Source organism: Chelonia mydas, chromosome 2 (genome assembly GCF_015237465.2).
Source record: "Chelonia mydas isolate rCheMyd1 chromosome 2, rCheMyd1.pri.v2, whole genome shotgun sequence".
NCBI lineage: Eukaryota > Metazoa > Chordata > Testudines > Cheloniidae > Chelonia > Chelonia mydas.
In genome coordinates this window covers 247,240,381-247,253,868 of record NC_057850.1, presented here as the reverse complement: position 1 = coordinate 247,253,868, position 13,488 = coordinate 247,240,381, and the positions used below count along the sequence as shown (strand labels likewise).

The following is a 13,488-nucleotide window of genomic DNA, read 5'->3' as shown; positions in this document are numbered from 1 at the left end:
GAAGAAGCATTAAATGATGGGAGATAATATGGCTTGATGAAGTGTTTTTCCATGGACAACAAATAATGTAAGTTATTTTCTATGACATTTCTTTTTAATTGTGAACATAATAAGGGTTTAATATATTCTTAATCCATTTTCATAGTCCCTTCTATTAGCTATGGGCTATCATGAAAAAGGCAGAGCGTTCATGAAGAAAAAAGAATATGCTGTAGCACTGCCATTCTTGCTGGATGCTGATAAACACTTCCGGTAAGAACCTTTCTGAATTGTCATGTGGCTTTTTAGAGTACCAGCCAGTTGTGGGAACAGCATAAGTCATACCACACAGCGTACATTTTACATCAGTGGTTTTCAACCTTTTTTCATTTGTGGACCTCTAAAAAAAAAATCAAATGGAGGTGCGGACCCCTTTGAAAATCTTAGACAGTCTGCAGAGCCCAGGTTGAAAATCACTGTTCTATAGTAACAACCACTATTTTACATGGTCTTCTTCCACAAGCATGCCACTAGTGGGCAGCGTCTGATAAAATTGCTTTAGTCTAGTCTAATGCAGCCCCCTTTGGTGTCCAAAAAAGTGGTGGTCTCCCCATGTGTTTCTGATATGCCAGCACATTCTGAGGGACTTCCCAAGGAGCACAATTTGGATCTTTACATGCCTCCAATGAGGATAATTGGTTTCTATGCCCTCCCAAAAGGTTGGAGTGTTGTAACTCCACTATACTTTTAAAACTGCAGTATCATATGTAGAAACAAGATAGAGTAAAGATAGTGTAGATTTAAGTCAAATGTAATATACCATAATATGATATACCTGGGACTCTCATGACATGAGAGCAGAGCATATTATTTTGATAAATTAAAAAGTAATTTTGTATGATACATTTATATCAGTGTGATGGTCAGACTGTAGAAATTTTCGGAATGCACATGATATATATGTACACGTGCACACACGTTTTCCTTTTCATGTTTTCCTGTCCCAGTTCTTCAACGCAGTAGGGAATGAAGAAGCAACTTAGTTAATATTTTATTGCTGTTTTGCAGTGATTGTGGTAATGAACTTCTGAATACAGTTGATAATTATGCAGTGTTGCAGTTGGATATAGTATGGTGCTACTTCCGTCTAGGACAGTTGGAATGCCTTGATGATGCAGAGAAAAAGCTCGCCACAGCCCACAAATGCTTCAAGAGGTGTTATGGGGAAAACCACGAAAGACTTCTCACAATAAAAGTATGCTGGCATGATTTTACTGAAGGTGGTTTTGTTTTAGCAAATATTAATTCTTTGTTCCAGTATTTCAAAACTTTTTTAGGAATATAAAGTTCTCATATGTCCCCTTTAACCTTTACTTTTCACTCTTTCCAGATGTATAATTGTCAATACTGTAAAAGCATTGGACATGCATTGTGAGAATTCAACATAACTGCTTTTCCCACATCTCTGTATTATTAATGACATTTTCTTCAAACTGCATCACATTTCTGTCTGATGGGGAACTAATGTTAACTGGCTAATTCAGTATATATATATCACCTACGTTGGAATTCCTTCTTAAGTATTACATATTTAGGGTGACCAGGTGTCCCAATATTATCAAGATCATTCTGATATTAGGGGCTTTGTCTTATATAGGCAACTATTCCCACCCCCTACCCCATCCCAATATTTCACAGTTGTTATATATCTTTTCACTGAGTTACATTTTGAACATGCACACTGACAGCTGTCTAGGGGATAGGTCATTGGACTGGGACTCAGGAGAACTAGGTTTTGGTTCTGCCATTGGCCTGCTAGGTGACTTTGGACCAGTCATTTCATCTCTTTGTACCGCGGTTTCCCTGTCTGGAAAATGGGAATTTCCCTGTCTGGAAATTAAACTTCCCTCCTTTGTAATGAGCCTTGAGATCTATTGACATAAAAGAAAGGTGATGGTGGTGGTGGTGGTGGTGGTAACATGTTGCCCTAGTTCTTGATCAGAATTTGAAGACTGTTCATATAAATTGGTTAGAGGCTTCTGAAATACTGCTTGAAGTAGTGTTAAACAAAGGAAAGTATTTAAAAAATGTAATTGTTACCCTAAAATTGGTCTCACATTTTGTAGCTTTCTTCTTCTACTCCAGTCTTGAATTATTTGAGGCCTGGCATCATAAAATCATAGAATATCAGGGTTGGAAGGGACCTCAGGAGGTCATCTAGTCAAACCCCCTGCTCAAAGTAGGACCAATCCCCAACTAAATCATCCCAGCCAGGGCTTTGTCAAGCCTGACCTTAAAAACTTCTAAGGAAGGAGATTCCACCACCTCCCTAGGTAATGCATTCCAGTGTTTCACCACCCTCCTAGTGAAAAAGTTTTTCCTAATATCCAACCTAAACCTCCCCCACTGCAACTTGAGACCATTACTCCTCATTCTGTCATCTGCTACCACTGAGAACAGTCTAGAGCCATCCTCTTTGGAACCCCCTTTCAGGTAGTTGAAAGCAGCTATCAAATCCCCCCTCATTCTTCTCTTCCGCAGACTAAACTATCCCAGTTCCCTCAGCCTCTCCTCATAAGTCATGTGTTCCAGTCCCCTAATCATTTTTGTTGCCCTCCGTTGGACGTTTTCCAGTTTTTCCACATCCTTCTTGTAGTGTGGGGCCCAAAACTAGACACAGTACTCCAGATGAGGCCTCACCAATGTCGAATAGAGGGGAACGATCACGTCCCTTGATCTGCTGGCAATGCCCCTACTTATACATCCCAAAATGCCATTGGCCTTCTTGGCAACAAGTGCACATTATTGACTCATATCCAGCTTCTTGTCCACTGTAACCCCTAGGTCCTTTTCTGCAAAACTGCTGCCTAGCCATTCGGTCCCTAGTCTGTAGCGGTGCATGGGATTCTTCCGTTCTAAGTGCAGGACTCTGCACTTGTCCTTGTTGAACCTCATCAGATTTCTTTTGGCCCAATCCTCTAATTTGTCTAGGTCCCTCTGTATCCTATCCCTACCCTCCAGTGTATCTAACTCTCCTCCCAGTTTAGTGTCATCTGCAAACTTGCTGAAGGTGCAATCCACACCATCCTCCAGATCATTAATGAAGATATTGAACAAAACCGGCCCGAGAACCGACCCTTGGGGCACTCCACTTGATAGCGGCTGCCAACTACCAGTTGAGCCCGACAATCTAGCCAGCTTTCTATCCACCTTATAGTCCATTCATCCAGCCCATACTTCTTTAACTTGCTGGCAAGAATACTGTGGGAGACCATGTCAAAAGCTTTGCTAAAGTCAAGGAACAACACGCCCACTGCTTTCCCCTCATCCACAGAGCCAGTTATCTTGTCATAGAAGGCAATTAGATTAGTCAGGCATGACTTTACCTTGGTGAATCCATGCTGACTGTTCCTGATCACTTTCCTCTCCTCTAAGTGCTTCAGAATTCATTCCTTGAGGACCTGCTCCATGATTTTTCCAGGGACTGAGGTGAGGCTGACTGGCCTGTAGTTCCCAGGATCCTCCTTCTTCCCTTTTTTTTAAAGATGGGCACTACATTAGCCTTTTTCCGGTCGTCCGGGACCTCCCCCGATCGCCATGAGTTTTCAAAGATAATGGCCAGTGGCTCTGCAATCACATCCGCCAACTCCTTTAGCACTCGGATACAGCGCATCTGGCCCCATGGACTTGTGCTTGTCCAGCTTTTCTAAATAGTCCCGAACCACTTCTTTCTCCACAGAGGGCTGGTCAGCTCCTCCCCATGCTGTGCTGCCCAGTGCCCATGAGTTTAAGAATAAAGGAGTAGTCTTTCACTGCAGCACCACAATTAGCCACACAGTTCTCATTAACAAAGGAAACAAGGCTGAATCTTCTCTTAAAAACACAAACCCCAATACACAGGCATTTAGCAACAGGAGAATGATTCTGCAGGCTTCAAGGGGGTTCATGCAGGCATGAGGCAGGGATGACCAGATGAACCAATAGACATTAAACATCTGTTAAAGTGAACTCTTCCAGCAGGAGGATAGACCAGGGGAATCTTTCACATCACATTATGATGTGAGAAGGTATTCATGTTTATAAATAAATATATATTTAAAAAAACAAGAGTTGTGTGTGTATGTGCGTATGTAATGGATCCAAAAGAGACTCAAATTTGAAACTTTTTAAAAAGTTTCTTCAGTTTTGATTTTAATTTTATATAAAATGTTTTTCTGAATGCCTGATTAAGAGGTTTTCTTTGCTTCTCAGTTTGTTTTCCATAGCATAGTGCAATACATAACAGGATTTAAATAGCTTTTCAGACTTTGATCCCATTATTGGATCCCTGCACCTGCGTGGAACCCCGCTGACTTCAGTGGGGCACCACCCATGTGGATCTGACTGCAAGAACGGGGCTAGCGTCTGTAAATTTCACATGCACAAATCTGTAATCCTTTTAGAATGTAAGATTTTTCACCTGCTTGTTGAGTGCCATGACAGTTAGCATCTAATGGACTGGTGCTCTGTTATACACTAACTTTTTTCTTTATTGAAAATTTCTTTAGGGAAGTTCTGGGAGTGAAAAGGTTTTATTTCTAAGGCTTTACCTCCTTCAGGGAATAGGAAACTATCATAATGGCAAAGAAAAAGAGGCTGTTGAACATCTTCAGAAGGTAAGGCATTGCACTAAGCAGCACATCACATTATAGGAACTCATTTGGAAACAGAGCTCACATGTTTTGCCTGATCTTGCATTCTCTACCCCCTCTTCTTGCCACCTCCCTCCCCCCAATGCACAGGGAATTTGGGAAGGGACCTTTAATATATATGCCAGTGGTGGCGTTGATTTGATTGTTCTGTTCTTTCTACATCTAGGCAAATGCTTTGTATCAAGAGCTCTCCATAGATCCTGAAAAAATCAATAATTTGTTACTCCTGGGATTCTCTGCTCAGGAAGCTCGTCTTGGTCTACGAGCTTGTTATGGGAACCTGGAGGAGGCTGCCAGTCTTATTACCAGCAGAAGAGAGGTACGGTGCTGGGAAAGTATTAAACAGGCCCTTGAACAGTATTCAACAGGTCTGAGTACTTATGTTCCAGAATGTACATCTTACATATGTATTGAGACATGAGACAAAGCCAAGGGCTTTCATCAACTCTACATTGGTATTCACGGTGAAACTGAACAGTTTGCCATATGTTGTTGCAAGTATGAAATAGAAATTTAAAATTCTAAGGGGCAAATTCTCTCCCACCTGGCACAAGTGTGCAAGGCCTGAAAAAGTAGAGCTGCCATGATATTGAAGAGGTACATGAGGATACTTTGCATCAGTTTTTACCACTTTACTGTGCTCTTTGGGAGCACAGATGGGGAATCCAAACTACGTAGATTTACCAGCCAAAACTCCCATTTCAGGGTTGGCTGGTGTGACACCTCAGAGGCTGCAGTTGTGGCCACAGAGTAGCTACTCAGAGTGCTGCACATTCTGGCTTTGGATTGGGAATGCGGGGGAGAAGAATATTTGCTTTGTAAGGGAAGGGGGAGGATGAGAATTTGGCACAATATGTTTCTAATTTTAGACCGTTATTTAAACTATGATACAGGAGTAGTCAAGTGGAAAGGGACTGAGCTGAACTCCTTGGTTAATTTGCTGGCTCTGATACTGATTGTCCAACCTTGGGCAAGTCATTTTACTTACCTATGTACCCATCTGTAAAACTAATAAAATATCTACCTCACAGGGATCTTAATATGCTTAATAAACTCTGGCCTGATCCTGAGAGAATCCAAAGCATAAAAAAATGTAACATCATTCTGGGATGTATTAGCAGGAGTGTTGTTAGCAAGACACGAGAAGTAATTCTTCAGCTCTACTCAGCGCTGATTAGACCTCAACTGGTGTATTGTTTCCAGTTCTTGGCACCATATTTCCTTAAAGATGTGAACAAATTGGAGAAAGTCCAGAGAAGAGCAACAAAAATGATTAAAGGTCAAGAGCGCATGACCCATGAGGGAAGATTGAAAAAATTGGGTTTGTTTAGTCTGGATAAGAGAAGACTGAGAGGGGACATAACAGTTTTGAAGTACATAAAAGATTGTTACAAGGAGGAGGGAGATAAATTGTCCTCTTTATTCTCTGAGGATGGGATAAAAAGCAAAGGGCTTAAATTGCAGCAAAGGCAGTTTAGATTGGCCATTAAGAAAAACTTATTGTCTGGGTTGTTAAGGACTGGAATAAAATGCCTAGGGAGGTTTTGGAATCTCTGTTGTTGGAGATTTTTAAGAGCAGGTTAGACAAACACTAATCAGTGATGGTCTAGATAATATTTAGTCCTGCCAGGGGACTGGACTAGTACAGTATGGCTACAAAATGGTGAATTAGGATTACAAAGTTTGCTAGTGTATATACAACCTTTTATTGGAGGAGGGAATGTCTCTTAAAGATCATTGAGCAGCACAAATTTGTTTAAAAAAAAGTTTCCTTTCTCCCTGGAAGATTTGTAAAGATTGAAAAAGTATACAGAAGAAACCACATACACATCTATCAAAGAAGTAATGGATCCATCTTCTAGTAGAAAGCTGACAGTATTCTTTTACAATACTTAGCTTTGTAATGACCCTGCTTTTATAGGAAAAGGCACAAATAAGGAGAGAGGAAAGAGCAAAGAGGAGGAGGAGATTGGACGATATAAATACCTTGAAAGCTATGGGCTACTCAGAGCGAGCCGCTAAAAAAGCACTTCACCAGGCACAAGGAAACTTGGACAACGCCTTTAAGGTAAATCACTTTCAAGAATGGTACTCTCATACTGTAGACCTTTTCCACTGGAAGCCATAGAAATACAGCTACCAAAAATGCATGTTTTCTAGACATTTTCTTTTTCTATTACTGACTCACTATGTGATTAAACTTTCACTCTCTAAACTGGTGAATCAGGCTGTCATACTGTCTGCAGTGGCCAATGAGCAAGAATGCCACCCTTCAAGCAGTTTGATTAAAAAGCAGGGCACAAACCCCAAACTGGTTTTGAGTTCTATATTTAGATTTCACCAACAAGTAACAAGTGTAAACTCCTCAGGCACTCTACAGCCTTAACGTGGAGTCACAGACAGTCCCCTTGGGCATGCTGATCCATTTTGCCATCCAGGCAAGCTTGACTTTGTGATAGATGGTCACTTTACACAAAAGATCACAAAATATTCAGGTTACTTCTCATCCCAAAGGACCAGTCACTTACCCCAAATCAATTTGCACCTTAGATCTCACACCAAAGACAACACCTGTAACCAGCCCTGTAACAAACTAACTAAAGGTTTATTAACTGGGGAAAAGAAATATTTACAGGGTTAAAGCAGGTAAGCATTCACACACAAAAAAGGTTCAATCTTAAGTTCAAAAGGTAATAGAAGCTTCTATAATAAACAAGCTTTTATTCCTTTAGGGCTAATCCAAGCCAAGCAGCTTGGGGAATCTCTTGTTTATGTTTAGGAGTCTTTGCCCCTCAGAGTCCATAAAGAGACCCTAATTCCTTAGGGTCACGAATTTTTATCCTCACCTCCCTAGCGTCCGAGCTGATGGGGCAAGCGCTTCTGCGTATGACCTCTTCATGAGTAGGTGTGGGGAACAATTGACAAAATCATTGTTCTACAAGGGCCCATTTGGATTCAGTAGTCCTTCCTGATGGGCAGGAGATAACACCTTGGGTAGAAATCCAGCATTTTGCATTAGGTGAAGTTTTTTTTTCCTGTTTGGTGAGTTACATAGTTTCAGAACAGATATTTTACAGTTACAGAGGAAATACTTAAGTAGCATCTTATAGAGGTGAATACAGATAGTATAAGTAGGATTAATACATGCAGCATCCTACAGGCATTCCATAAAGTCTAGATACATCCTATAACAATTAGATTTGTTTGACTGTAGTAACCCACAGATAAGCCAGACTGGTTTCCAGCTGTGCATTGGTCAGGGTTCAGTGGTGCCTGGGGCCCTGGCATCAGCTGGCACCTGGTCTGCCAGCATCACATAGGCTCATCCGTTTTTTAAACACAAGTATTTTTTTTATATATTTACGAAGATAAACGCCTGTCCCAACTTCTAGACACTTGACAAAACTTCTAGAACACAAAGGAATGCAAAAGTAAATTCAGCAGGCTAGTCTCACTCACATATCAAAAATTAACCTGCTAACCGACTAAAACTTACAAACGCACTCCTGCCCACAACATACCAGCCCCCATCCATTTCCCCTTCCAAGAAAGCCCTGAAAGCCAATAAATTATGGCTACTGTGGACCAAGGGGAAAATGAAAAACAAAGTCAAAGGCCCTTTAGATGGGGTTCCAGTTTGAGTGTTGCTGTGGTAGTGTTGTACTAGGAGAGGAAGGCCCAGCTAGGTAAGTCACAGCCAACATCTTAAACAACCTGAAAACTAATAGGCAGCCCATGCAGATTCATAGAGCTTAAGACCAGAAGAGGCCAGTTTGATCGTCTAATCTGATCACACTGGTGTCATTTTCTCTCTCAAAAGAAAGGATGACTAGTAGCATTTTTATTTAGACAAAGGCTAATACCTATGGGTACCCTGTTTCCTACATGTAAATTACTATATGAGACTAACTTTCAGTTTATGGACATTCCCATATCAGAAAGAGTAGACATACTAGGACAGAGGTCAGACAAAATCAACAAAACAAGATTTTGGGGCAGGGCAGATTCATTTATGTGGAAAGAACACAACAAAATACTGAAACTTAGCATCTACTGCTCTTAATTTGTTTAACCAATTGTCTTTTAGTATGTGAAGGATATAAACTAGATTCCACTCTCATAGTACAAGTGGGCAGGTACTAGGAATTCAGGCTGATGATCTGCCTAAATTTTCAACAGTGAGATCTGTTAAACACTGAAACAATCTTACAAGGCAAGGGGTGGAAGATGCAAGATACAACATGAGGTATCACAAGATAGGTAAGATAAATTTACTCTAAGGAACAATATGGTGAGGTATTAACTACATGAGCTAATGAGTCTTTTCCAGGTTCTGTAATTGTGTGTACATCTCTTTTGAGGAATACTACAACCTTTTAACTTATACTAATCGCTGTCTCTTTCTGCTTTAGATTCTTCTTGATGAACCTCAGTTACTCTTACTAAATGATGATGATAACGCTGATCCTATGGCCCCACACCAGTTTCAAGTTCCGAAGGAAAGTGTTGACCAAGTAAGTTACATGTTTTTCTTAAAGATGGAGTGTAGGGTAGTTTTTTTTAAAAAATCAAACCAGTGTAATTCTGAGGGCTCATTTCGTCCCCTTAGCTGTTTAAATATACCATGTTAGATCTTCCTTTGCAAAGCCACAGTCGTGTTCTACCCCCGCCCCGCCTCTGGCACTCATCGAATCCCCACTGATCTTCACCTACCACTTGGTGCAAAGTCATGCATGCTACTGCGTAATCCTGGGATGTGAATGCAGATTCTAGAGGACTTGGGTTCTTCTCTGATATGGCATGTTTTAAAGTGGAGATAAAATTCTCTTTTAATGTTCTGGCTCAGGGATAGGAAATAAGACTTTAAAAAAAAAAAAAAAACCCTAAACATCTTGCAGTATTTGGAGGGGTCAGGGAGAAAACCCTGATCTTTCTTGTGTAGGCAGCTGCCCTGCTCTGGAGCTGTTCAGTACTCAGTGTGATGTCACCAACTGAGAGCATGCTGGGGCATCTCCGTCAGTACATGCCAAAGAGGAGGACAGCACTTCAAAGAATCCGTAATAAGAGGAAATAAACAGGCACATTCAGATTGCTGATGTGGAATACTCTAGACTGTACAAACAAGTCAGTCTCTCAGACTTAGGGGTTTTTTGTTTTTGTCTAGTTGATGTACATGGGTTTTAATCGTGAGTCAGTGGAGGAAGCTCTGAAAGTCTTTCAGGGGAACATTCAGTTAGCTGCACAAACACTTGCTCATTATGGAGGAGTTCTTCCTGCTGAGTTGCAGCTGTCAACCGAACAGACCACTCCATCGGACGAATCCATTTCATCAAAAGATTCTCCTACAGAGTCTGCAGGTAAGGCTTGCGGCATATGACAAATATGGAGGGGGAAATGATTGCTGAATATTGAATAGATTGGATGATTACCTCAAATATCTCAAGAATCGCTCAAGCTTTTAGTGGCATAGTATCTACTAGATAGATGTTATTAGGAGCAGGCTTTGGGCTGTGACAGTGTGCTGTCTGCCCAGCAAAAATAAGGAAAATCAGAGGAAAACAGAACACTTACTAACCAGCTGAGTGAGAGAGAGCGAGAAATGCAATCCATAGCTGCTAGGAATGAAATGACTGCTTTAAAACGAACGAGGAGGACTTGTGGCACCTTAGAGACTAACAAATGTATTTGAGCCTAAGCTTTCGTGGGCTAAAACCCACTTCATTGGATGCATGCAGTGGAAAATACAGTAGGTAGGTAGATAGATACACAGAGAACATGAAAAAATGGGTATTGCCATTCCCACTACTATGAGAGTGATCAGTTAAGGTGAGCTATTATCAGCAGGAGAAAAAAAACCTTTTGTAGTGGTAATCAGGATGTCCCGTTTCCAACAGTTGACAAGAAGGTGTGAGTAACAGCAGGGGGAGAAAATAAGCATGGGGAAATAGTTTTACTTTGTTTAATGACCCATCCATTCCCAGTCTCTATTCAAGCCTAATTTAATTAAACTATTTCCCCGTGCTTATTTTGAATCCCAATGCTAAAGAATCTCTTGCCCCCTACACTCCACCAAAAATATCAGCTTCCACCATCCATTTGTACCGTCAAAGGAGAGATGTGGAAGACCACCCTTCCCAAACTAGTCCATAAAACAATTATCCTTTCCTCCTTCAAATCCTTCCTTGAGACCTTTCTTCTGTGGAGCCTACAAGAAACTGCCAACTGTTAATGGCTACATGGGTGGCCCATGGGACTTGCCAATGTCTAGTTACCAAACTTTTATTTTTTGTAAAAAGTCTCAGAACCATCAGTCTGAGCCTATAGCTGGCCATTTTAAACCTCTGGTTCAACTGTAGGCTTTGTCCTCCTTCCCCCCTTCCATAGTAGTGTTTGTTACACCCGCCTGATGTGTCTTGTCCTAAATTAGATCGTAAGTTCTTCAGGGCAGAAACCATGGCATCTTATGTGTTTGTACAGCACCTACCACTATGGGAACCCCAATCCTGAATGGGGGCCTTTGGGTACTACCATCATAGAAGATATAGTATGCTATGGACTTAATGTGAGTTATGGTCAGAACAGTGATGAAAATGGCACATCCTAATTAAGAGTATGTCTATGCTTAAAACACTACAGCGGCACAGCCGCAATGTGTCAATGTAGACACTCGCTACAGTGACGGTAAAGGTTCTTCAGTTGCTGTAGGTAATCCATCTCCCCAAAAAGCGGGAGTTGGGTCAATGGAAGAATTCTTCCATGCACTGTCTACCGTGGGGGTTAGGTCAGCCTAGCTACATGTCTAGGGGTGTTAAAAATCCACACCCCTCAGAGAAGTAGCTATGCAGATGTAAGTTTTTCAGTGTAGACCAGCCCTAAGAGCTGCTCCTTGCTGAGGCCTATCTCAGGGAGTACAAGGACTAGAAATGTTATTAGGCCCTGTGCAAAGGAGGGGAGAGAGCTTACATCATCTGTTCTTTTTCTCCCCTCCACCATCTCCCTAAGTAGTCACAGTTTAACCCCAACTTATTACAATGCTACCTAATGTACAATTAAGGCTTTTCTTACTGTTTAGAAGAATTAGTGCATCTCTCCCCAGACATCCTTTGATGCAAGATAATTTTAAACTAGTTCTCCAGTGAAAGGTTTATAAAATTAGTGGTGTTGGCAAAAGAGAGTTTCATGGGAAGTTGACTTTTTCAAAGAAAAGATTATTTTTATTTTTTTGTTTTGTTTGTTTAGGTACTTCTAGTTCATCAACGGATGAAGACATGGAAACAGATGTAGTCAATGAAATCTTAGAGGATATTCCAGAACACGAGGAAGATTATCTGGATTTAACTCTGGAAGAGGAAGAACAGGTTATTAAAGAATACTTAACCTATATGCATGAGGAACAACCCTGAAAACTCATTACCCACCATTCAGTTACATGAAATTACTTTGGCTATATATCACATTTTGGACTCTTGAGTTTGGATTTAGATACCTATATCCTCAAGCTTATCTTTTGCCAAATGCCTTACATTCAGTTAAATTATAGATTAATTATTTAATTATCAATTAATTCTAACAGTGCTCAACATCTGCTTTTTTTTGGTTTATTATAATTTGTCATAATCAGCATAATGATGAAGCAGAAACAAATATTTTTCTGAAAAACACTGTTTAGTAGAGAGTTGAATATATATTTATATGGGTGTGAAATTAGCCCATTTAATTAATATAGCAAATAAAAGCATTTTACAGCATTTTGCATCATCTGTTTTAAAACAAAATCTACGTTTGTAAATCAGAAACCTAGTTAATACATTTATAGAGCTGTCAGTTTACAAAACCAATTTCCTTCTCTTTGAAGTACTGTTCTCCAAAAGTCACTTACAGATCTGTTGTGTATGAACTGATGATATCTTTTCTTGTCTCTGTTCATGTCAGATGTTGCAACAGCAACTAATAAAAATAAACATATGGCACACCTTGCTTTTATTGAGATGTTTTCCATACTTTATACATAACAATATTTTAAAAAGGGGGGGGGCAGTTGGAAGCAGCTGGGGAGGTCCTGCTCCCATCCTTGCCTCGTGCTGATGGGGCTGATTTAAACACTTTTCTGTAAAAAAAAAAAATTGGTGGGTATGACGTAGGGACACATTTTGCAATTCATAATCACACACATTCTCAACAAAATCACCCGTGAGAGCCAAACATGACCCATGGACCATAGATTTGACCCTCCTGTCTCTATCTCAATTTTTAGATAATTTAAACATAAGGAGGAGGAAACAAAACACTGGCCAGCTAATAAAGACAGAAATTGGGCCAGGCTCATTTCACCTGTCACTTTGTTGCCTTCAGAAATTTAGCTGAATGTTCCTTCCTAATGCTCTTTATCTTCCTTTTGATTCTAACACTTAGCCCTCTTCTTTTTGGTGTCCCTCCAAATGCAACTGCTGAACAGAGATGTTCCATTTTTGAGATCTGTGGTGGTGCTGTAGCCCTGTTGGTCCCATGAGACTAGAGAGACAACATGGGGGAGGTAATATCTTTTACTGGACCGACTTCTGTTGGTGAGAGAGACAAGCTTTCAGGCTTAAACAGACCGACCTCTTCTTAAGGTCTGGGAAACTGAAGAAGAGCTCTGTGCAAACTGAAAAGCTTGTCTCTCTCACCAACAGAAGTTGGTCCAGTAAAAGATATTATCTCACCTACCTCTTGTGTCCGTTTTTGAGAGGCTGTTTTGGAACAGAGAATGTGGTGTAATATTTTTATTAACTTTATTCAAGCAGTAGAGGGACTCAAAGTCCCATCCATTGTGTCGGTC

General features: G+C 40.6%; 1 protein-coding gene across 4 annotated transcripts in view; it reads left to right on the top strand.

Annotated features, from left to right (window-relative positions):
* NUB1 (negative regulator of ubiquitin like proteins 1) overlaps positions 1–12,647 on the top strand; it is a 32,263-nt gene extending 19,616 nt beyond the window's left edge. For all 4 annotated transcript variants that reach the window (XM_037891138.2, XM_037891137.2, XM_037891136.2 and 1 more), the window contains 8 exons: positions 146–252; positions 1,048–1,234; positions 4,527–4,634; positions 4,837–4,989; positions 6,592–6,738; positions 9,083–9,184; positions 9,835–10,027; positions 11,910–12,647. In XM_037891138.2, coding sequence (XP_037747066.1) covers positions 146–252; positions 1,048–1,234; positions 4,527–4,634; positions 4,837–4,989; positions 6,592–6,738; positions 9,083–9,184; positions 9,835–10,027; positions 11,910–12,073 — 1,161 coding nt within the window. In that variant the 3' untranslated portion in view covers positions 12,074–12,647. The remainder of the gene's footprint in view (positions 1–145; positions 253–1,047; positions 1,235–4,526; positions 4,635–4,836; positions 4,990–6,591; positions 6,739–9,082; positions 9,185–9,834; positions 10,028–11,909) is intronic.
* The last annotated feature ends 841 nt before the right edge of the window (positions 12,648–13,488 follow it).